The sequence below is a fragment of the Phyllostomus discolor genome, chromosome 9 (assembly GCF_004126475.2).
Source record: "Phyllostomus discolor isolate MPI-MPIP mPhyDis1 chromosome 9, mPhyDis1.pri.v3, whole genome shotgun sequence".
Taxonomy (NCBI): Eukaryota; Metazoa; Chordata; class Mammalia; order Chiroptera; family Phyllostomidae; genus Phyllostomus; species Phyllostomus discolor.
Window position 1 is genome coordinate 93,477,507 of NC_040911.2, and position 22,540 is coordinate 93,500,046.

The 22,540-nt window shown below is 53.3% G+C and overlaps 1 protein-coding gene across 3 annotated transcripts in view; it reads left to right on the plus strand.

The window, feature by feature from the left end:
- Positions 1-17,844, plus strand: part of L3MBTL1 (L3MBTL histone methyl-lysine binding protein 1) — a 28,288-nt gene extending 10,444 nt beyond the window's left edge. The window contains exons 8-22 of one of the 3 annotated variants that reach the window (XM_036009850.1): positions 39-127; positions 634-738; positions 1,666-1,801; positions 2,129-2,220; positions 3,226-3,377; positions 3,815-3,891; positions 4,439-4,524; positions 4,725-4,835; positions 5,308-5,422; positions 6,337-6,436; positions 6,594-6,791; positions 6,882-6,931; positions 10,579-10,736; positions 11,127-11,189; positions 15,520-15,858. In XM_036009850.1, coding sequence (XP_035865743.1) covers positions 39-127; positions 634-738; positions 1,666-1,801; positions 2,129-2,220; positions 3,226-3,377; positions 3,815-3,891; positions 4,439-4,524; positions 4,725-4,835; positions 5,308-5,422; positions 6,337-6,436; positions 6,594-6,791; positions 6,882-6,931; positions 10,579-10,736; positions 11,127-11,189; positions 15,520-15,654 — 1,667 coding nt within the window. In that variant the 3' untranslated portion in view covers positions 15,655-15,858. Of the gene's footprint in view, positions 1-38; positions 128-633; positions 739-1,665; positions 1,802-2,128; positions 2,221-3,225; positions 3,378-3,814; positions 3,892-4,438; positions 4,525-4,724; positions 4,836-5,307; positions 5,423-6,336; positions 6,437-6,593; positions 6,932-10,578; positions 10,737-11,126; positions 11,190-15,519 lie in introns of all 3 variants that reach the window. The other 2 variants (XM_036009851.1, XM_028524363.2) reach the window with 2 other exon arrangements.
- Positions 17,845-22,540: the final 4,696 nt, after the last annotated feature.

Here is a 22,540-nt window from a genome sequence, read left to right on the forward strand (position 1 = left end):
CACTCTTCCCTGCCCCCCCGTCTGTCTCCTGTCCACAGTGCCAGAGGAGAAGAAGGAAGGCTGGTCGTGGGAGTCCTACCTTGAGGAGCAGAAGGCCATCACCGCCCCGGTCAGCCTCTTCCAGGACGTGAGTGGGACAATTTCTGCCTAGGAAATGCTTGTATTTGCAGTCAGGGGACTCACCATGCAACTCAGGCCTCCTGGTGTTTTCTGTGTCTGACATCCCCTAAAGGACTGTCAGGATGGAAAGGGGAGGCACTGACTAGGGGCCCAGAGTAGAAAAGAGTCCACTATAAGAGATGTCCAGGGTGGGAAGAAATTGAGAGGTGGAACCCAGGCGCACCCAGGACTGGGCCTGCAGACTTTGGAATTCTGGCGCCTGCTACTCAATTCTGTGTGTTGATTTTGCAATGACTCGGGTGCAAGGGAACCCTTAAGTCCAGCCCTGACTCAGCCCACATTTTTCAAGGGACCTGAGGGCCATTCTGTCCCACTGCACTAAAGACCTCAAAGAAGTTGTCCCTTTGGTAGTCCCAGGTGGGTGGGGCCTAAAGGAGCTCCTTCACCCCAAGCCCGCTAGGCAAGGATAAGGCTGGATGGAAGCTGGGTCCTCTCCAATCTGTGCGTTGACAGTACCAGGTGGTCCCCCATAACAAGAATGGCTTCAGACTGGGCATGAAGCTGGAAGGCATCGACCCTCAGCACCCATCCATGTACTTCATCCTCACCGTGGCCGAGGTGAGCGGGGGCTCACCACTGTTCTGATGGCGTCTCTCAGGATAGATGGACGGAGCCTGTCCAGGGCCCCGGGGGCCTGGACTCAGATCGGGGAGACACTGACCGGCCCTCAGAAAGCACGTAGTCTAGGGGGGGATTAAGGCAGAACACACAGAAAGCCAAAAACTGAACAAAAACCTCCAAAGTGTGAGGGGTGGTGATGGTCCTGAGTGGGTGGGTATGCAGTGCTGGGGGAGCTTGCGGATGTCCTGAGGGCAGGGGGTTGGTGTGAATCCAACCAGGTCCTTGTCCTCCAGCAGCTCACTGTTGTGTGGGAGTCAGCCAGGTGAACATACCAGCGACAGGCCACAGGTGTGGGGCAGACGTGTGCAGAGAAGCGCTGAGGGGGCAGGAGAAGCTTCTCACAGGAAGGGCCTCCCTTGCTGAGGCTGGAGAGACGACTGTGCATGACTAGGGTGTCCTGGGCAGTGGCGGCAGCAAAGTGAGCAACCGCTCTGGGACGTGGAATGCGGGCCACACATTCCAGGGGCTGCCACTAGCTCAGGGAGGCCAGAACAGAGTGTGCAAGTGGGGAGCAGTGAGAGAAGGGAGCAGAAGAAAAGGTCACCAGAGCCCCGAGCAGGCCTGAGCCCTGGGAAGTCCCCTTGGCACTCTGGCTAGGTCTTGAAGGGCAGGAGGCTGCCACAGAACGTGCCTGTCTTGAACCCGGAACTCAGGGCTCACGAGTACGTGAGCTGTCCCTATTGCAGGATAGGAGGGTATGGGGCAAGGTTCAGGATGGGGAGAAACCTGGGAGCAAAGGGAGGTGGGGTGCCTGCCAGCATTGGAGCCCCTGAGATGACTAGGCCGGGGTGGGGGGGAGGTGAGGGCAAGGGAGTGGGCGTCTGCTGGCATCAAAGTCCCTGTGGTCCCCCCTCGTGGAGCCAGGTCTGCGGCTACCGTCTCCGTCTGCACTTTGATGGGTACGCCGAATGCCATGACTTCTGGGTCAATGCCAACTCCCCTGACATCCACCCTGCTGGCTGGTTCGAGAAGACTGGGCACAAGCTGCAGCCCCCCAAAGGTGAGGCCTAGCTGGGTTGGCATGGGAGGCAGCAGCCCTGCGACCCACCCCTTCTTCCCCGAGGTCCCCCTGCCTTTGCCCCCTTGCACAGCCAGCCTCTCCGCGTCACCTCCTGCTATGTCTTGGCCCCAAGGCTTATGCTCTGCCCTCACCCTCTGAGAGTCCACCCGGGTTGTGTCCTGCTTCGGCAGGGGGTCCCCGGTCAGGCTCTCGAGGGTTGTGGGGTTCTCAGGCCTGCCCAATTCTGCTGCTTTAGTGTGGGGTGCCCTCGCTGCAGCCCAGCCTCTGCACGGCGCTCTGTTCGTCCCCCCCCCTCGAGGGGCCTAGGTTACAAGGAGGAGGAGTTCAGCTGGAGTCAGTACCTGCGCGGCACAAGAGCTCAGGCTGCCCCCAAGCACCTGTTTGTGAGCCAGAGCCACGTGAGTGCCCCTCAGCCAGAGTGGACACCTGCCCTGGGGACAGAGGCGCTGCAGCTGGCCCAGGGTGTGTCTGACTTATTGAGGAAGAGCCTGTCTACCGGTACTCTCAGCTCTGTTCCGGCCTCTCCTACCAAATGGGAGGGGCACGCTGGCGAGGCCACGACCAGAGGAGGAAGCCGGGCATAGGTTGTCTCCCAGTTCCCTCGACAGAAATCCTCTGCTCCACGCACCCCCTTGGAGGCCCTGGTGCCCCACCCAGCCTGCACTTGGAGAGGTCGCCGTTCTTGTCTCCCGCTCTGGTTTGCTCTGTAGCTCTTGGTGCGCGGTCCAAGCCTCTGTCCCGGGAGCTGCTTTTTCCTTCTCTCTGCCCGACATCAAGGCTCTTGCCTTTAGGCCCAACAGACTCACCCCTTGTCTTTTGCTCTGTTCAAGGCAGCTGGCAGCTGCACCCAGCAGTTCAAGATCTCCTAATCCCAAGCAAAAGCTCTGAGAGATATAAGGAACCCCCATTAAAAATATCACCATATCCAAAGTCCAGGGTCTCCCTGGGCCTGGGATCCCGCCATGCTGTTCGGGCAGTTACTGCCCACTCCAGTCCAGCCCCCAGAGACCTTACTCGCAGGTTCCCAAGTGACTGAGGGGGTTCTCCCCACCATTGGCTAGCACAGTGGTCCTGGGCAAGTTACCTAACTTACCAGATGGGGATGATGACAGCTGTCTCGCAGGGTAAGGGAGGCTGCGCTCAGCCTGGCACGCTCTTCGGGTGAATGTGTAGCCTCCTGCCAGTCACTCATCTTCTGCCACAGGGAAGCTTCCTCTGGCTGTACCTGGGAGGCCAGAAGTTTCTGAGTGACTCTGGGCTGGGGGTTGTGATTCTGCCCATTTCTCCCACCTCCCAGCCCCCAGCATGACCCTTAGGGAAGCCACTCCTTCCCTTGCTGGTGGGCTCCCGGCTAGCACGAGCCTGCCTGGCTTGGCCATGGCAGCCCCTCCTCTTGCCCCCAGACTCCCCCACCCCTGGGCTTCCAGGTGGGCATGAAGCTGGAGGCCGTGGACCGCATGAACCCATCCCTCGTCTGTGTGGCCAGTGTGACCGACGTGGTGGGCGGCCGCTTCCTGGTGCACTTCGACAACTGGGACGACACTTACGATTACTGGTAGTGGGAGGGCCCAGGCTTCCCCCGGGGCGGGAGGGGGTAGTGAGCGGGTGGCAGGGGCGGGAGGCAAGACTTCAAAAACTCAGATACCGTGTGGTCCCCACCCAGCCCTGGACTTAGTATATGTTTAGGGGAATAAGGGACCATCCTATGGATTTGATCTATATCATAACACAATGCAACATTAGCGGTATCATCTGAAAATACCAGGGTTAAGATGCACAGATCCCCGAGAGTCATGGTTCGCCCTTAGATAGGATGGCGGTGCTCGAGCTGTTAGTTCACGCAACAGTTTTCTGACTTTCTCAGCAGCTGGGCAGCTCTAACTCTCACTAAGAAGTAGAATCGGGGTGGGCCCTGACGCCATACTGTTGCAGGACAGCAGGCTCAGGGCCTCCAAGTTTCATGTGGGACAGTGGCGTATTCTTGGGTTTCAGGTGTGACCCCAGCAGCCCCTACATCCACCCCGTGGGCTGGTGCCAGAAGCAAGGAAAGCCCCTCACTCCTCCACAAGGTGACCGTGAGGCCTCGCCCCACCGCCCTGTCCCCTGATCCCGTACCGGTACCTCATTTGCTGGGTCTTTGGGGCCAGGGTGAGGGGACAGATGTGTCCTGGAAAACCTCAGCTTCTGTGCCTGGAAATGGAGACCCCTTTAAATTTAGGAGAGTCCTGTCAAACCCAGATCGTGCGGGGGTTTAAGAGAAGAAAGTTAGATAAACCCTGTCCCCCACAAGCAAGGGTGCAGGAGTCCAGAGTGAAGAGAGCATACCCATCCCCTTCAGAGAATGTTACATGGGCCCACATACAGTAGAGGTTCATGTGGGGCTGGGCTGGAGCTGGGGCAGCAGGGTAGTGGAGAGGCGTGGGCACCAGGGTTCCTGGACAGCCCCGTACCCTGGGAGGTGGTGAGGCGCTCGCAAGCACCCTCTGCCTCGGGAGCCCCCTGCAAGGAGCTGGCCGTGGTGATGCGGGGGGAGATGGTGCTCCACGGGCCTCCTCAGGGCAGAGAGCTCTCCCGGTGTGCCTGGGCGCTGGACACTGCTCTCCTCCTCTCCTCCAGACTACCCTGACCCTGACAGTTTCTGCTGGGAGAAATACCTGGAAGAAACTGGGGCCTCTGCTGTGCCCACCTGGGCCTTCAAGGTGGTGAGTCGGCTCTCCCTGTCCCCGGAACTGAGCTCAGGAAGGCTCGGAGCCCTTGGCCAGCTAGGATGGGGCCCTGCCCCCCTACCCCGTCCCTTTGGCAGGCCCCAGGTTCCCAGGCACAGCATGTGTGCGGACCTCCTTCTTGAGGCCTTGGCACTGCTGACCTGGGCCTTGGCCTGAAGGCTGCTGTCCCCCTGCAGCGACCCCCACACAGCTTTCTGGTCAACATGAAGCTGGAGGCCGTGGACCGCAGGAACCCAGCCCTGATCCGTGTGGCCAGTGTGGAGGATGTGGAGGACCATCGAGTAAAGGTAGCCCCCCGCCCCATGGGCTGGGGAAGCGAACAGACCGATTGGATAGGAATTCTGTAGATCAATTCGAAGTCGAGGGCATGGCATGAGCCAGACGTAAGGGAGATTGCACGTTGTGGTGAAGAGAGCTCTGAACTTGAGGCCAAAGATGTTGGGTCTCATTCTACCCTCATGTGTGACTTACCCTTGTGGGCCTGAGCAAGTCATTTCCCTTCTCGGAGCCTTAACATTCTTCCTATAAAATGGGCCTAATAATCCCAGTCCTAAGTGAGGATTGATGGGAGGTGCCCATAACTCAATGAGTGAAGCCCTTGGAAAATGTTGCAGCCCAGAGAGATTATTGTGGAGTTGGCCCCTTGGTCCTTCCAGTCCAGGATCTTTCTCCTAACAGGCCCCGGGGGTGGGGAGAGCCTCCTGGAGCCGGCAGGGCCTTGGGCTCCACGAGGAACACCTGACCACCTTTCCTCCCCAGCTCCACTTCGATGGCTGGAGTCACGCCTATGACTTCTGGATCGATGCCGACCACCCAGACATCCACCCCGCCGGCTGGTGCTCCAAGACAGGGCATCCCCTGCAGCCTCCTCTCCGTGCGTACCCCTAGGGCACCCTCATCCTTCCCTACTCGGGCTCAGCCTCACCCTACCCCACGCTCGTACCCCCCGCTCCCTGACAGCACGCCCAGGTCTGACACAGAGGGCTGTGGCGGCCACAGTGTGCTCGAGGTCACGCCTTCTCCTGCTTCCCTGCTCCCGGGGTTTCTGCTGTACTAAGCAGTTGGGTTTGGGGTATTGAGGTGTGAAGGGGAAACTCACTTGGGAGCGTGTGCTCAGGAGGTAGTTCCACACCAGGGAGTTCTCTCTGCGTCCAGCAGAACCACACAGAGCATGCGTGGCATCTGCTGAGGACGTGCTGGTTCTGTTAAACAACGTCTCCGTCCCCACAGGCAGGGGTCAGAGGTCAGATCAGTGGACCACTCAGCCCCAGTTCTCACCCTCAGGATCCCCCCCCCCCCCCCGCCCTGTTTCCCTGCTGCTGCCACATCTGTCTCACACGGTGGCGTGCTGATCTGTCTCGATCAGTCTCCGAGCATGGGCAGAGCCTAAGGAAATGACCAGAGTCTGGGGGATGACACAGGGACACAGCCAGAGAATGACATGAACCTGCCTGTTGGGGCTCCTGAGGCACTGCTGTGCCCATACCACCTCTGCGTTGATCTCCCCTCCCCCCCCCCCCCCCCCCCCCGCCAAAGGGACAGAGGGCACGGCCTGCGGGTTTCACCAACGTGTGTGAGAGCCAAGCCCCTCACTCCCACAGAGGGGCGGACGCCCAGTAGCAGGAGATGGTGTCACTGCCTAGCTTAGGGCCCCTGTACCTGGGGGACCAGTGCCCGGTGCTGACCTTCACTGTGGAAACCCCTTATGCTCTGCTCCCCATTCCCCCCACCCCACCCCAGCCCCAGCCCTAGGGCCCTGTGCTGACTCTTTTCTTCCTGCTCCCCCAGGACCCAGAGAGCCCAGCGCTGCCTCCCCTGGGGGGTGTCCCCCTCTCAGCTATCGGAGCCTGCCGCCCACGAGGACCTCCAAGTACAGCTTCCACCACCGGTGAGGGATGGGTTCCTGCTAAGACCCTCAGGTGTTGTTCACACAGAGAGGGTCTGTTTTACACCTACTGTGTGCGGCCCCTCAGGGTTCACGAAAGACCCTCTCCGAATGGGAACAAGTGGATCCAGCCCACCTTATATGCCTTCTTCTTCCCCAGCAAGTGCCCCACTCCGGGCTGTGACGGGTCTGGCCACGTCACGGGCAAGTTCACGGCTCACCATTGCCTCTCGGGCTGCCCGCTGGCTGAGAGGAACCAGAGCCGGCTGAAGGCGGAGCTGTCGGACTCGGAGGCCTCGGCCCGTAAGAGGAACCTCTCGGGCTTCTCCCTAAGGAAGAAGCCCCGCCACCACGGCCGGTGCGGAGGGCAAGGGTGCGGGGCCTCGTGTCCTCTCGGGCCAGGCCAGGCGCTGGTGCCCCGCCACGGACCTGGTCCCTCTCTCTCCAGGATTGGGCGCCCCCCAAAGTTTCGGAAGATTCCACAAGAAGATTTCCCGAGTAAGTTCAGGGTCGTTCACTCCCATGACCTCCACACGGTGTTTACAATTGGTGGGATTGGAGGGGGGCGGTGACGGAGTCCAGAGAAAAGAAGCTGGAAGCGGGGTTGTATCTCTTCATCTGAGATACTTGGGGAGCATAGCTCAGTGGCGGGAGTACGGATGGGGCCTTGAATGGCCTTGAATGGCCACAGGCTCCAGTCCCATTGCACCGATGGCCTGGCTGGGAGTCTGTGGGAGAGACACAGAGCCCCCCTGGGCCTCTGGTTTTCCCTGGTAAGATCAAGTGCTGCCCCCGGTTCTGTTCTTCTTAATTCTAGGTTCCCTGGGGGTGACCTTGAGCAAGTCACTTAACCTCTCTGAGCCTCAGTTTCCTCATTAGAAAACATGAATAACTGCCTTCCGGGTGTCAACTACCTGGAATGGTTGTGGTCACTGCCAGGGTTCACTGAGCACCCACTACAGGGGTCACAGGCACTGTTCCAGGGGCTTTACGTCCACTGTCACTGACTCTCCCAGCATCCCTTGGTGGGTTATTGTTCTCTCCTTCTGGGAGGGGGGAAATGGGAGACTCAGACAGAGAGGTCATTTGCCCAAGGTCCTTCGCTTGGGAAGGAGCAGAGCTGGCATTCGAGCTCGGGCCTGACTCCTGCTGCGAGCGGCCGATATAACGGACCGGAGTGTCAGTGTGCTTGCCGTCGCTGTTGTCTGGCCTCGGCTGTCACAACCAAGTGCCGCAGACTTGCGGGCTTGCACAACAGAAACTCGTTTTCTCCTGCTTCCGGGAGCTGAAAGTCCAAGTCCAAAGTACAGAAAGGTTTGGTTTCTTCGGAGGCCTCTCCTCTGGGCTTGCAGGTTCTGCCTTCTCGCTGCGCCCTCGCCTGGTCTTCCCGCTGTGCCTGTGTGCCCGCCATCCCCATCTCTCCGTGTGTTCCAAATGCTTTTTCTCATAAGAGCACCCGTCGGATTGGATGAGAGCCCACCCTTACAATCTTATTTTAACCTACTCACCACTTTGAAGGCCCTTTCTCCACTTATAATCACGTTCTGAGGCACTGGGGCTAGGGTTTTAGCATATGAATTGGGGAGAGGCACAGTTTAGGAAATATTTATTTATTTATTTTTAGAGAGAGGGGAAGAGAGAGAAAGAGAGGGAGAGAAACATCAATGTGTGGTTGCCTCTCATGCACCCCCCACTGGGGACCTAGCCAGCAACCCAGGCATGTGCCCTGACTGGGAATCGAACTGGCGCCCCTTTGGTTTGCAGGCCAGCACTCAATCCACTGAGCTACACCAGCTAGGGGTGAGGACACAGTTTAGCCCCCAGCATGCTTCAAGGAGGGTGACAAGGCGACAGAGCCCTCCACTGTGTGATGCATTCATGTCACATCTTTGGCCAGTAGCACAGGGCCTGATACACAGCAGGGACACTGGGGATCTCGCCTCAGTGGAGTTGAATGCACATCGTTTTAAGGCAAGAAGAGACCATGAGCAATCACCTGGCTCGTTGCACGGTTTCTGGGTGGGACCCAAGTGATTCAAGTGCTTCGGGGACAGTCCCTGTAACCCGAGCAGAACCTGAACTCAGACGGCCTTTCACCAGCCAGGAAACCTTGAGCAGGTGATGCTGCCTCTCTGAGCCTCAGTTTCTTCGTCTGTAAAATGCTGATGATAAGGGTGCCCCTCTTAAAATGGTGGTGGAAGGCTTAAATCAGATGGTCCTGAAAGTGTTTAATAACCCGCGGGAGTTCTCACCAGCCCTGGTCTCGGCCTGCCTTCCCCTGGGTGTTGTTCTGTGCTGTTTCTTCTTGCTGGAGACGGAAGGTGGTTCCCGCAGCCCCAGGTCGGACTGGGGAGGGCCTTGGCCTGCCTCCGGACCCTCAGAGTGAGGACTTTGGGGGATGGGACTGCAGCGGCCCCTCTTCCACCCCCCTGTGGAATACCTAGTCGGCTTCCATTGTAGGGCCATGTTCTGACCACCAGAGGGTGCATGCCAGAAATTTCCAGAGCTCTAGGGAACACAGAGCTCTGTGTTCATTCCAGAAATTTCCTGAGCTCTAGGGAAGTTAAGTCTTCCCAGGAGAGGGCCTCCAGGCCCTTCGGGGCCAGAGCAGGGGCCAGAGCTCAGGCCTCTTGCCTCTGTTCAGGGCTCCCTAGTTCTACCAGCTGGCTCTTTCACAGAGGGAACACTGGTCACTGGATTTTGTTCTGGAGGCTTCTCACACAGCCATGGGTAGACGTCCTCAGCGTGGGCTCCAGCGTGCGCTGGTAAACAGCTCCGGGGAGGGAAGGCTGCCTGCGGAGGACAGGGCTTACCTGTGCCTCCCCGCTCCTGGGCCTTCCCACCCCCCGAGTATCAGCGAGAGAACAGGAGGAAACCGCAGAGATTTCCTTCCCCAACCTGTTCATTTACTGGCCGGGAAACTGAGGCCCCCGCTAGGTGGCTTCCCCAGCATTAAAGAGCAAGTTAGTGAGGGCCCAAAGGGGCTTTGGGAAAGGAGGACAGACAGAACGGGCTTCTGATGCCTGCCTGGGCTGCGCTGGCTTGGGTGTCAGGGGCCACCTGGGTGTGAGGTGTCTAGATGTGGGCTCTGCCCACAGGCCCCCCCCCCCCCCCCCCGGCCACCACGGATGAGAATAAGTCTACCAAGACATGATCTGTGTGGGGAGGAAAGGTGGCCGATCTCTCAAAGGAGAAGGACCAAGAGCCTTTTCCTCAATGGGCTTTGATTGGGTTCGTTTACTCAGGAATTCAGGTAAAACTCATTACTCATTGCCGGGAAGTAAGGATCAAATAACAAGGAACCTGAGGGCCTATTTTGAGTCAGGGTCAGATAGCTAAAGAGCTGTAAAACTTTGAGGAATAAACTCACTTCTTGTTTGGATCCTTATCATTTAATTGAGAGCATTCTAAACAAAGCAGGTTTCACAGGATTTTACATATTTTTTCTTAGGCCTGATTGCCCGGGGAACCCGCCCTTTCCAGCACAGGGCTGCACCACCCTCTATCATTGTTTCAGGCTTAAGTCAGGCAGGGGAAGTAAGGCAGCCAAGAGATTAGGAGACTTCTTGTAGACAGAATGAGGACTCAGGCTTTGTCAAAGCCAAGGGGCGAGGGTGCATCACCCCCTTTTGCTATAGCCCCCCAGGTCCTTTCTTGGGGGCCTCCCACATGATCACGCCTGTCCTAGGTCGTTCCCCCCTTGGGGAATCTTACCTGTCACTGGCTAACTGACCAAACATTGGGGCCAGGCAGGGTGAAGTAGAAGGAGCAGAAGCGGTGCTCCTGCCAGGGAGATAAGCTTTTGTCTCCTTGTTGGCTTATGGTCCAAGGTCCCCCCTCAGCCTTAACCTTGGCGGGGTTACAGCTTCTGAAACCAGGCAGGGCGGTTCCCAACATCTAGAGACTGGTGCCAGGATGTCACAGGGCCCAGTGATGTGGCCTCAAAGGGACAGGGTAGGGTCGTTCCAAACAGCTGACCCGAGAGTCTATAAAGTGAGGAACCCACTTTACCAGAAGGAGTGAGCCCCGGATGAGGAGTCTAGTCTGGGCTGCCTTCTTGGCCATGGTCCTCCCGAGTGGCACGGGGCTTTGGGGACAGGGTAGTCCCCGGCATTGGCCTGCTAGCCTCTGCCTCTGCTTTCCAGCACTAACAACCGATGTCATCCACCAGTCCCTCTTCATGTCAGCCCTGTCGGCCCACCCTGACCGGTCACTCTCAGTGTGCTGGGAGCAGCATTGCAAGCTCCTGCCGGGGGTGGCGGGCATCTCAGCCTCAACAGTTGCCAAGTGGACCATCGACGAGGTGAGGAGTGCGGGCCCCTGCCCCCTCTCCCTCCCCCACTTTGTCCTGTCACCATGACACCCTGGTTCAGCAAAGGCCCCCCTGCCAGACAGGAGTGGACGTTGCCCCTGACGCTGTCTCCTGCTCATCCCCTGAGTGCACAGTCCCTCCTGGCTGCCCAGCGGGGACTGACAGAGAGACTGTTCCTTAGGCTCATCCTGATGGATGGGGTGGGGGCAGGCTGCCAGTCCAGCTGGAAATCCAGCAGCATAGACATGCAAGGATCCTCTTAGGTTGATATGTAGAAGCAACATTGTCACAGCCCTGAAGGCGCCAAGGCCAGAGGAGGCCACCTCTCCCGTGCACTCCCGGGCCCGTCTCCTTGGCAACACGTGTTCTTTGGTTTTCAAGGTCTCCGGCTTCGTTCAGACCCTGACAGGTTGCGAGGACCAAGCACGTCTCTTCAAAGATGAGGTGAGTGAGGCAGGTGCAGGTGCAGAGTGGGGACAGAGGAAGGTCACTCACCGAGACGGCAGGAAGCAGCTGTCCTCACCAGTGACGCCCTCAGAGAGGCATGGCCCTCTGTCTCCCCCTGGGGGAGAGTAGGCAGAGTGACCGCACCTCTGGGGAAAGTCTGGTATGGACCGCGGCCCCGCTGGGAAGCCCCTGAGGTCAGACCACCCCCAGGAAGGGAGAAGCACCCCGGAGACCAGACTCCATTCGCCGCCCTGCTCTCTGCCCAATCTTTTTGTTTTCCCGGCTTTCCTCCAGTCAGTCCATCAAAGGGCATTTCGAATGGCACAGGTACTGCCATTTACTGCAAGGGTCCTAACCTGCACTTCAGGCCAGGACCCAGAAGCTCCCCAAAGATAAGAAGGGGTGAGCTGTAGATACAAGAATGCTAGCTTTGCGGACAGCTGGGTTTGAGTCCAGTTCTGCCAATCAGAGCTTTTGACAGTCACTGAGCCTGCATCTTCTTACGTGTGAAATTGAGATCAAGTAGGTATAATGATGCTTGTCTTTCATGGCCATTGTGAGCTTTGGCAACGATGAATGGATCATTGTATCAGAATGTCTAGTATAATTATATCACTAGTATATATACTGTTAGATGACTATAGGATAACATATACATTATGCTCTGTTAATATACATAATATTATAGAGTAATATAGAAATCATATCACCATGCCAGAATAACTGATACAGAGAGGGTTCAATCCATGGTGGTTCTGACTTTTAACGTGTAGCTGCCCTTAAATGAAGAGCTTTATCGTGTCTCTCCTACTTCATAGAGTTTGACACTGGAAGGGACCTTTGAGTTTGTTCTCAAAGAATGCACACCTCCCTTCCTCCCAGGAAAGTGTAGTCTCTGCTCTCCATCAGGACCCCCGAGGGCAGACGCCCATGAGAAGGAAGTCTGCCCCTCCCCCACCGCAGGCCCACCCCAGTCTCTGCATCAGATCCTTGCCGGGTGGGGCTCCTGACTCCTCCCCATTCCTGGCTCCTCCCAGGTCAGAGACCTTATGGTAACATGGGCCAGAGCTGCACCTGCGTTTCACACACCCTCTGACCCACACGGGACACCTGGGCTACAGCTCCTCCAGATGGCTTTGCTTTTTGTTTTTGAAAAGACCTTATTACTGGGGAGCAGTTTCAGGTTCTCATCAAAACTGCACCTGAGAGAAAGGTACAGAGATGAATCACACGCGCCCGGTCCCACACTCGTGTAGCCTACCCCTTTGCCGCTGTCACTCGGCAGAGCGGGACACGGGCTACCGCTGATAAGCCGACACCTGGGTGTTCTTAAATGGAAAACTAGTGTGCGTGGCGAGAAATGCACCCATTTCAAAAGTGCACTTCCTCAAGATTTGTGCAATGTGTTCACTCTGAACCCAAGGCTTCGGTCACGATAGGAAACAGTTCCATCAAACCAGAAAGTTCTTTCTCGGCCCCTCCCATCAGTCCCCAGTGTCACGAGCAGCCACTGTTCTCCCTTCTAGCGCCACAGGTTGGTTTTGCCTGTCCTTGCACTTCATGTGCACGGAGTCATAGAGCATGTGCGCTTTTCTGTCTGTCTCCTTTCACTCCGTGATGTGCTTCTGAGGCCCGTGCGTGTCACTGTGTCTACCGGTAGTTCGTTCATCTTCATTGCTGAGTAGTGCTCCATTTTATAAATATTCCACATTCAAGAGACATTTTTGTTTTCCCCTCAATTTGGACCCTGTATTTTGGGGAGCAAAACTTAAGATTGCACTGACTTTATTATAGCCACATCACACCAGTTTGGGGTTCAGGAAATCCCTCGGTGCCTTTGATATCAATTATCCATCGTAATCTAGACACACTTTCCAATGTGTTACTTGTACCACTGGTCTTTTCATTCCTCTAATGTCAGACTTGACATTTCTCCCTATTAAGTGTTATCTTGTTTGTTTCATAGTCTCATTGTTGTGAATCTCAACTCTGGTCATCTCTGATATTAGCACATTGTTTGCGGGTAGTTTTTATCGTGTGATCTACTACCAGTCAACGTTAAACGTATAAATGCATTTCCCGAATACAATGTGTTAGTAAGCCTTTCCAGCCTGAGCCTTCTGTGTTATAAGCCAAGTCTTCCCCACATGTGTTCATGAGACAGAGCAGAACCGTATGGCATCCATTGGAGACCTTTATGTGACAAAAAATCATAAATGAATGCTCTTTGAATACATTCGTTCAGCCAGCTGCAGAGCCACCCAAGATTTAATCCTGTAGCCCAGGTTGGGCTTCGTGTTGTCCCCGAGTAAGGAGAAAAGCTGTCTCTTTCGGGAACATCTGCTGGTGTCTCGGTTCAGCATGTTCTGAGATACAAAAAAATGCAATGGCCAGAGCAGAGACAATGTGCTGGTAGACCCACAGTATCCAATAGTGTCTCAGTATAGACCTTCGTGGGGGCGGAGCTTGCCTTCTCCAAGGTCTGGTCCATGTCATCAGTCTCCGTCCCCAGGGACGGAGTTCTCTCTGGCTGAACAGATGCAGTCAGCATATTCAGGGACACTGGTCAAGATGCCCTTTAGCTGGGACTCAGACCAGTCAGTAGAGGGAAGCTTCGTGAGTGAGGAATTACAGCAAAGCAGATAGTTGGTCTTATGAGCGGTCCTCCAGTGTGGTAGTTGGCACTCACAGTCCTGAGCAGAGTCTGCCCGTCCTCTCAGACATCTTTATTGTAGTCCTGTGTGTTTGTTAAATGTATTCAGTACCGATGCCTGCTCTGTGCCAGGCCCCATGTAAGGTGACAAGGATGCGGAAGGAAAAGAGCAGAGGACCCCACTCCCAAGGCTCCGCACATAGTAGGAGAGGCAGGATGGTGCATTGCTGCTTCTGGTAGCATGTGGTAAGGGCTCTGAGGGAGGTGCATGCCTGGTGTAATGGGGGCTCCCAGGAGGGGTCAAGAGACTCTGCTGACCGTGCAGCCGATAAACACTGGCAACTTCTTGCTCCCCAAGTGTCCCCTTCTCTTGGGTTCTATGGGCCATGTCTTTCTGTTGGGATGGCGTAGAAGTCTCCTCACCAGATGTTTTAAAAATTTATCTTATTTTTTTAAAGATTTTACTTATTCATTTTTAGAGAGGGGAAGGGAGGGAGAAAAAGAGGGAGAGAAACATCAATGTGTGGTTGCCTCTCTCACGTCCCCTACTGGGGACCTGGCCTGCAACCCAGGCATGTGCCCTGACTGGGAATCGAACTGGCAACCCTTTGATTCCCAGGCCGCCACTCAAGCCACTGAGCCACACCAGCCAGGGCATCACCAGGTGTTGAGAGTGCTGATTAGATTTTAGCTTGGCCTCTGTTCACTGTTCCACGTGTGGCTCTCTAAGGTTACCTCAACTTGGGAAATTCCCTGGCCCTATCCTCAGCTCTGGGGCTATTGCTGAGGGTGGATTATTGATTTGGCTCATTTAATTCATTTTCCCATTGAATTCCTCTACCTTCAAGTTCAAATATGACCCTGCCGACATTATGGCTCAACACTCCCCATATTCGTCAGCACACCTACAACGTCTTCTGTGTTCTTCAGTAATCCCATTGTCCCCTGATGTAGTCCCAAACTGCTGGACTAAAACTCCAACCTTTGATATGAATCAGCCCCAGCAGGTACAGGAGTGAGAAGGCTCTGAGTGATGCACCGGAACCCTTGGAGAAAGTCTTGCAGCGTGTGCCCTCGTGGATTTGTCTGATTGCTGCCTTGTGGTGTCACTCAGCTTGTTCCAACAACCCCTGCATTTCCCATGAGCTGGAAGTTAGAACCCTAGGCATGGGTAGGTTTAGATGGAGTCCATCTCTCTGTCTCTTGCTCTCTCTCTCTCTCTCATAGCTCATAGGTAATACTGTGATGCTTTGGCTGGCATGCCCACCTGTCTGTTAACAGGACTAAGATTGACCAGTGGATTCATGTGGGGACAGGGACAGCAGGTTTTTTGAAGCTATGTCAGTGAGGACTCAGAAAACATGTAGATATACACCGAAGTCCAGTAGAAAGTGTGTGTGCGCGCGTGTGAACATGGGGAAACCAGTGGATATCTTTCTTTCCTTCTCTGTCCCCATGGCTATCTTCCTTTTTTCCTTCCTCCCTCCCTTCTCCTTTCTCTTTCTCCTTCTTCTTTCCCTCCCCCTCCTCCTTTCCTTCCCCCCATGTATCCTTTACTCCCATTTTCCTTCTCCCCTCCCCCTCCTCCTCCCCTGCACATGCCCACCTTCCTTCACTCCTTCCCCATGACCCTCTCCACCTTCTCCGCTCCCACCTCCCTCGCCCAACCCTCAGATGATTGACGGCGAGGCCTTCCTTTTGCTGACACAGGCGGACATTGTGAAGATCATGAGCGTCAAGCTGGGCCCAGCCTTGAAGATCTATAACGCCATTCTCATGTTCAAAAACGCCGATGACACCTTAAAGTGACTGGCGCGGGGCTGGGCCCTCCTCCAGCCCCAGCCGGGCCTCCCTCTACACCTGATGCTTCCTTCCTTCGTGACTCAAGTTCCTCATATCCCACCTGTGCCCCCACCGCCCGCCCTGTGTGTCTGACCAGGGGCGGTCCCTCTTCTCTCCGGGGCTTCTTCCGACAAGATTCGTGCAAGCAGAGGAGCCCTGGGGCAGATGGAGTCCTGGAGCTCATCAGGCGTGCCCGTGAGGGTGCGACTGCACTGGGGGAACGTTGCTGGTGGAGTGGGATGGGGTGCCCTGCCCGCGGCAGCCCACAGTGTCTCTAGCCACCTTGCATTAATCACCAAAGGGTCTTTTTTGTTAGCAGTCAAGGATAGTCTGGTAGACCGAGAGACCCTTTTTGGTATCTCTGTGCTTTTCTTTCCTTGTCTCCTTTCTTCCTACCAAGAAGCGACCCTGCCACAAATGTATTGACTCAGAAAGACCCGCCCCCTGTGTTGCTCTCATCCTGCTGCCTGGTTTGCTGGGCAAGGCTGCCCACCAATGCCCACCAGACCCCGCTGGCTCTTCCCCTGGGTGGGTGAACTGCAAAAACGTGTTTTTCTAGGATCCAATGGGAGTCTCAGCTGCCTTTCTCCCTTTTACCCGGAAGTGAGGGATTCCGAGCCACAATGCCTTTTAAACAGGCCCCGTTCTGGACTGCTTGGCATTGATAGTGTCGTGTCCTGTGCCATGTCCTGTTTCCAGCAGAGGGGGCGGGCAGAGCGCTTTCCCTCTGCAGCAGAGGGCGAGGTTCCATGGACGTTCCCCTCCCCGTACACTCACTGTTTAGGAGTGTACGGGGAACTGTGTAGGGCATGGGGACGAGGCAGCTTAGCTGGCTGGGTAGCCAGGGCCCGGGTGTCAGACAATCTCAGATCTCTGGTCAGAGGGGCAGCTCCAGCAGGCACGGTTGCTCCCAGAGCTGGGCATAGCATCCTTCTCTGCAGCCGTGGGTCTTAGCCAAGGTGTTGCCCACAGTGGGAGTGGGGGGGGCATGCCTGCCAGGCCTCCTGTCGAGGGAATGTAGCACACTGTCTGGCACACACACACACACACACACACACACCCTATAACATCACATCGACCTAGCCCTTAAATGGCCTGCTCTTGAGGAGTTCTACAAAGATGACTTGAAGTTGGGGGTTGGGGAGGTGAATTCTGTCTTTGAACTCTCTGTGCCCTTTAAGCCTTTCTTACCACTCTCCATCAGTGTTGCACTGCCAGCCAGGTGCCTGCTGGGACTGTGGGACTTTGACCTTTCTGTCCCAGCGGGGGCCCAGCACCCACTGAGCCACTGCCAACCCTGCCTGCAGCCTGGGAGTGGGCCCCACATGGAGGTGAGGAGCAGCTGCCAAGCTCCCATGGCCTGCCAGGTGTGCAGCGGGGGGAGGGGGGGAGACTTCCCCAGACCCCCTCTGTCAGTCGTGATGTGTGAGTGTGTATGTGTGCGTGTGCATGTGCAGGGCACTCTCAGAAGTGTTTGACAGGGTGTTGACGTGAGGCTCAGCGTTAGGAAAATGTCAAGGGCTATTACTGCTAAAATATGAAGCTTTATCTTTCCCATAGAGGAGGGAAACCCAAGGTTCAGTTGATTTCCTGCCCCAGCCCAGTAAGGGGTCCTCTCTCACAAGGGACCAGACAGCTTTGCTGGCAGCCATTCAGCCCTCCCCACAGTCGCAACCCTCGCGTCCCACCTCTGCCCCCAGAGCTTTAGATGTTCCTTCCCTTTCAGCTCTTAGAGGCTGCTGTGCGCACAGCCTTCCAGGGAGGGCGTGGGCAGGCCCTGCTTCGGGCTGAGGGTCGGGTTTACAGAAGTTGCTTGGGCGTCACCATTGGCCAGAGGGTAAGGCAGAGCCAGTCTGAGCCTCTCTGTGTTGGCTGCTGGGGTGGTAGCAAACTCACCAGTCCTCTGGCTTCGGCTGAGATGGGGGAGAGATGCTCGATGGCTTTGTGGTGGGAGGAGAAGGCAGCAAGTCCACACAGCTGAGCGGGGCTGGGATGCCTTCGCCATGTGGGTTTACCAACCATGCTCTTCATGCTTGCCTACTGGAAAGGCAGGATGGACCATGGGCCGTAGAGAAAAGGGCTCCCAGGCCCCCAAACTCTGGGGCTTCACCACTTGCTGTGCCAATGTCCAACTCTTTGGGAGGAAACCAAGTCATTAAAAAGGAGAATGAAATCTGCCTCCTGTCCATCCCACTGCCCCTTCACTCATCTGTCCCCAGATGAGATCATCACACCTTGACCTGGGAGCTCAGTGAGGGGAGGGCGTGGGCGCTGGTGCCATGTGACCTCTGCCCAGGCTCCGCAGCGGCGGGCACCACTTACACTTTGGCCCGGCAGCCACACCCAGCCCTGGTCCAGGCCAGTGAGGACCTTTTCTGTTTGATTTCTAAAGCAGAGAGAATGATCCCAGAGTTTGAAAACGAAGCCTGTTTGCACTTTCATTCACACGCACTTTGGTGGAGTTAGGGTTTTGTACTTGCTGTGTGTGCGTGTGTGCACATACGTGTGTGTTCTTGAAGAGAATCTTCTGGTTTAAGATAAAATGACTCTTGACTCATGAGGGGGAAGGAGTTCCAAACAAATGTGGCGTGCTCTGTCATTGTATTGAAGCAACATAAATAAACTTGAATAACTGACATGCGTAGTTTGTTCCATTGCCATGGTAAAATGTCCAGCAAACACCAAGCGAATATCTCGAGTACCATTACTGAAGAGAACAAAGTGTTCTTTCTGCTGTTAGGGGCCCTAAAGAATCTGATTTTTATTGTTTTAAAGATAAACACAGGATAAAGATATATGCACATACTGTCTACATGGAGAATTACACAAGGTGGGAATCCACAGAGGACAGTGGGGAAAGCCTGAGCCTTGACAGTTCATGACTGGTAAGGGCAGAGAAGTCAACGAAGTATTCAGTTTTTAAAATAGTCTGAAACTTTCAGGTGGGGAAATACCACACTGAACAATTAGAATTTGTTAAGGTTTCCAGAGCCTGTGAGCAGATGGGAAAGTAGCAGAAAGGTCATGGTCAAGCACATCCACCCCTTCTTGGCCAATATCCTTAATTCCTTTGCCCTGCTGTTCTTCCAGATACTTGGCTAGAAGAATGCCAACCATGGATCTGTCTAAGGGCCCGTTGTTCCCGCATCTTGACTGGGAACTTAGCTGACTGAGCAGCGTGCTGGCCATGGTTGACCGAGAGTCTTTGGCTTCCACGTGAAACCTCAGGGCTGCCCAGGAAGCAGCTGGGTTTTGGGGGGTTTGGCTTCCCTTTTTATACTCCTGAAACCTCCTACCCCATTACCCTCCGTGTCATCTCAGTAGATGTCCTCCCCATCTGTGTCACAGAGAACATGGAAGTCGTCAGAAGGAACACCCCCACGTTTCTACTGCCTCACCTGCTCGTCTCCTTCCACCCGCATCTGTCTTCCATCTTCCCTGACCATCGCAGTGGGAGAGGTGATTTTTCTACTTGTCGGAAACGAGATCCTCAGCCATCCATGGCTGCTATAAAAGGAAAAGAAACATTGAGAGACAAGAAAGGACGTTTGGGAATTTAAAATGTGATTGCAGATTGAAAAACAATTGAATGCAAGGCTGAAAGATAAAGTTGAGAATATTGCCCAGAAAAGTGCCAGGTTTCAAACTTTTGCCTCCTCTGCACCTTTTCTCAGAAAGGCATCGGAGGATGTGATCCATCAGAATGAGAGAGTACACAAAAAAAGAGGATGATCCCAGGAATACTAGGAGAGTTTAATGTAAGAAAATCAGTCTTTGTAATATATCACATTACTAGCATGAGAGGGGGAGAAAACACATGAGCATCTCAACTGATGCAGGAAAGTCATTTGACAAAATCAATACTGTTTCACAAGAAAAAGAAGTCAGAAAACTAGGAATGGGGCATCTATTTCAAAAAAAAAAAAAACAAAAAGCCCACCGCTAACATCATACTCAGTGGTAAAAGGCTGAAAGCTTTCTACCTAAGATCAGGGACAAGACAAGGAGGCCCGGTTCTACCTCTGCTTTTCAGTATTGGACTGGAAGTTCCAGCCAGAACAGGTAGGTAAGAAACATAAATAAAAGGTGTCCGCATCTGAAAGGAAGAAGTCAAGACTATCTCTTTTGTAGATGCCATGATCTTATATACAAAGAATCCACAAGGAAGCTGCTAGAGCTATTAAATAAATTGAGCACAGCTGCAGAGTGTAAGCTCAACACAAAGTCACTTGTATTTCTAATTATCTGCAACAAACAATCCAAAAAAGAAATTAAGAAAGCAATTCCACTTACAATAGTATCTAAAAAAGTACCTAGGAATAAATGGAAACAAGGAGATGAAAGAAAGCTATAAAATATTGATGAAAGAAATTAAAGAAGGCTTAAAAAAAAGAGAGACACAAGTGTTCATGGGTAGGAAGACTTAATGTTGCTAAGATGTCAATATTACCCAAAGTGATCTACAGATTCAATGCAAACCCTATCAACATTACAATGGCCTTTGTCTGCAGGGATAGAAAAGCTGATCCTCATACTCACAAGGGGCCTCCCCAAACCAAAACAATCTTGTAAAAGAGCAAAATGGGAGGAGTCACTTCTCCTAATTTCAAAACTTATCACAAAGATAAAGTAATCAAAATAGTAGTGATGCTGGCGTATGGACCGACATAAAGACCAATTGAATAGAATTGAGGGTCCAGAAATAAACCCATATGGGCAATTGTTTATTTTTATTTATTTATTTTTAGACAGAGGGGAAGAGAGGGAGAAAGAGAGGGAGAGAAACATCAATGTGTGGTCGCCTTTTGCACACCCCTACTGGGGACCTGGCCTGCATCCCAGGCATGTGCCCTGACTGGGAACCAAACCAGTGATCCTTTGGTTCACAGGCTGGCACTCAATCCACTGAGTCACACCAGCCAGGGCTGGGAAATTGATTTTAGATGAGAGTGTCAAGTCCATTCAATGGGGAAAGACAACTTCATGAAGTAGGACTGAGACAACTGAATTTCCATATGTAAAAAACATAAAGTTGAAAAAAAAATGAAGTTCAATGCCTACCTTACACCACATACAAAAATGACCTCAAAATGGTATGAATATCTAAATATAAGAGCTAAAACCATAAAACACTTAGAAGGAAGCATAGTTAAATCTTTATGACCTTGGAACTGACAATGGATCCTTGATGTGACACTGAAAACACAAGCAACAACAGAAAAAATAGTTTAGTTGAACTTCAGAACTGAAGAACTTTTATGCATGAAAGGAGATTATCAAGAAGGTGCAAAGACAACCTACAGAATGGGAGAAAATATTTGCAAATTGTATACCTGACAAGGGTTTACTATCCAGAATATATAAAAAACTCCTAAAACTAAACAAAAAGATAAACGACCCAAATAAGAAAACAGGCAGAGGACTTGACTAGACATGTCTCCAAAGAAGATACACAAACGATTAACAAACACTTGAAAAGGTGTTCATCATCATTAGTCATCAGAGAAATGCAAGTCAAAACCGCAATGAGATATCACTTCACATCCACCAGGATTCCTATAATATTTTTTAAAAAGGAAAAATAACGATTGTTGGCGAGGATGTGGAGAAGTTGCTGGCTGGAATATGAAACGATGCAGCTACTGTGCAAAACAGTTGGGCTGTTTAGGAACAGTTTGGTTCCTTAAAAAGCCAAACAGAGAATTACCATATTACTCAGAAGTTCCACTCCTGAATATATACCTGAAAGTTTTGAAAACAGGGGCTGTATTTGTGTGACAGCGTTTGTTGAGGTAGTATGCACAACAGCCAGAAGGTGGAGACAACTCAAGTGTCCACTGATGAATGAATGGGTAGACAAAAGTGGTATGGCCATATAGTGGAATATTATCCAACCATAAAAAGGAATAAACAACATGGCTGAACCTTGAAAACATTATGCTAAATAGAATAAGCCAGATAGGAAAGGACAAATATGTGATTTCACTCATATGAAAGATTTAGAACAGGCAAACTGGTAGAGACAGAAAGTAGATTAGAAGTTAGCAGGCTGGCCCTGGCTAGCGTAGCTCAGTGGATTGAGTGCGGGCTGCAAACCAAGGCATCATAGGTTCAATTCCCAGTCAGGGCACATGCCTGGGTTGCGGGCCAGGTCCCCAGTGGGGGCCACATGAGAGGCAACCACACATTGATGTTTCTCTCTCTCTTTCTCCCTCCCTTCCAGTCTCTAAAAATAAATAAATAAAATATTTTTTTTAAAAAGAAGTTAGCAGGCTGGAGTGAAGGGGAATAGAGAGTTACTGCTTAATGGGTACAGAGTTCCTCTTTGGGCTGATGGAGAACTTTTGGAACTACATAGCAATGATGGTTGCAGAGCATTGAAAATGTACTTAATGCCCCTGAACTGTCCACTTAAAAACAGTTAAAAAGACAAATTTCATGTTACATAGATTTAACCACAATCAAAAAAAATCTTAAGAGGAAAACAGGATCCAGGAAACAGGAGAGACAGCAAAGACGAGGATGAAGGGAATGCCCAGAGTGATGGGAGGGAAGGGCCAGGTTGACAACGGAGCGACTGTCCAGGTGAGAATGGAAGGATGAAACTGAAACCCATGTTACTGTGTTAAAAGGATCATTTCCACTGTAACAGGGCACTTACGAGAGAATCACATGTGTGTGTTCGTGTATATGTAAGTGTATTCAATATTTCAAATCCTCACATGAGGCAGTTATTAATACCCCTATGCCTGTTACACCCTCTGGATGGATCTGCAGCCATGAGAGCGTGTGCGCAGGTGAGGGTAGCACGGGGAGGAGCGTGGGGGGCCGGTTAAGTACGGGAAAGTGGGCT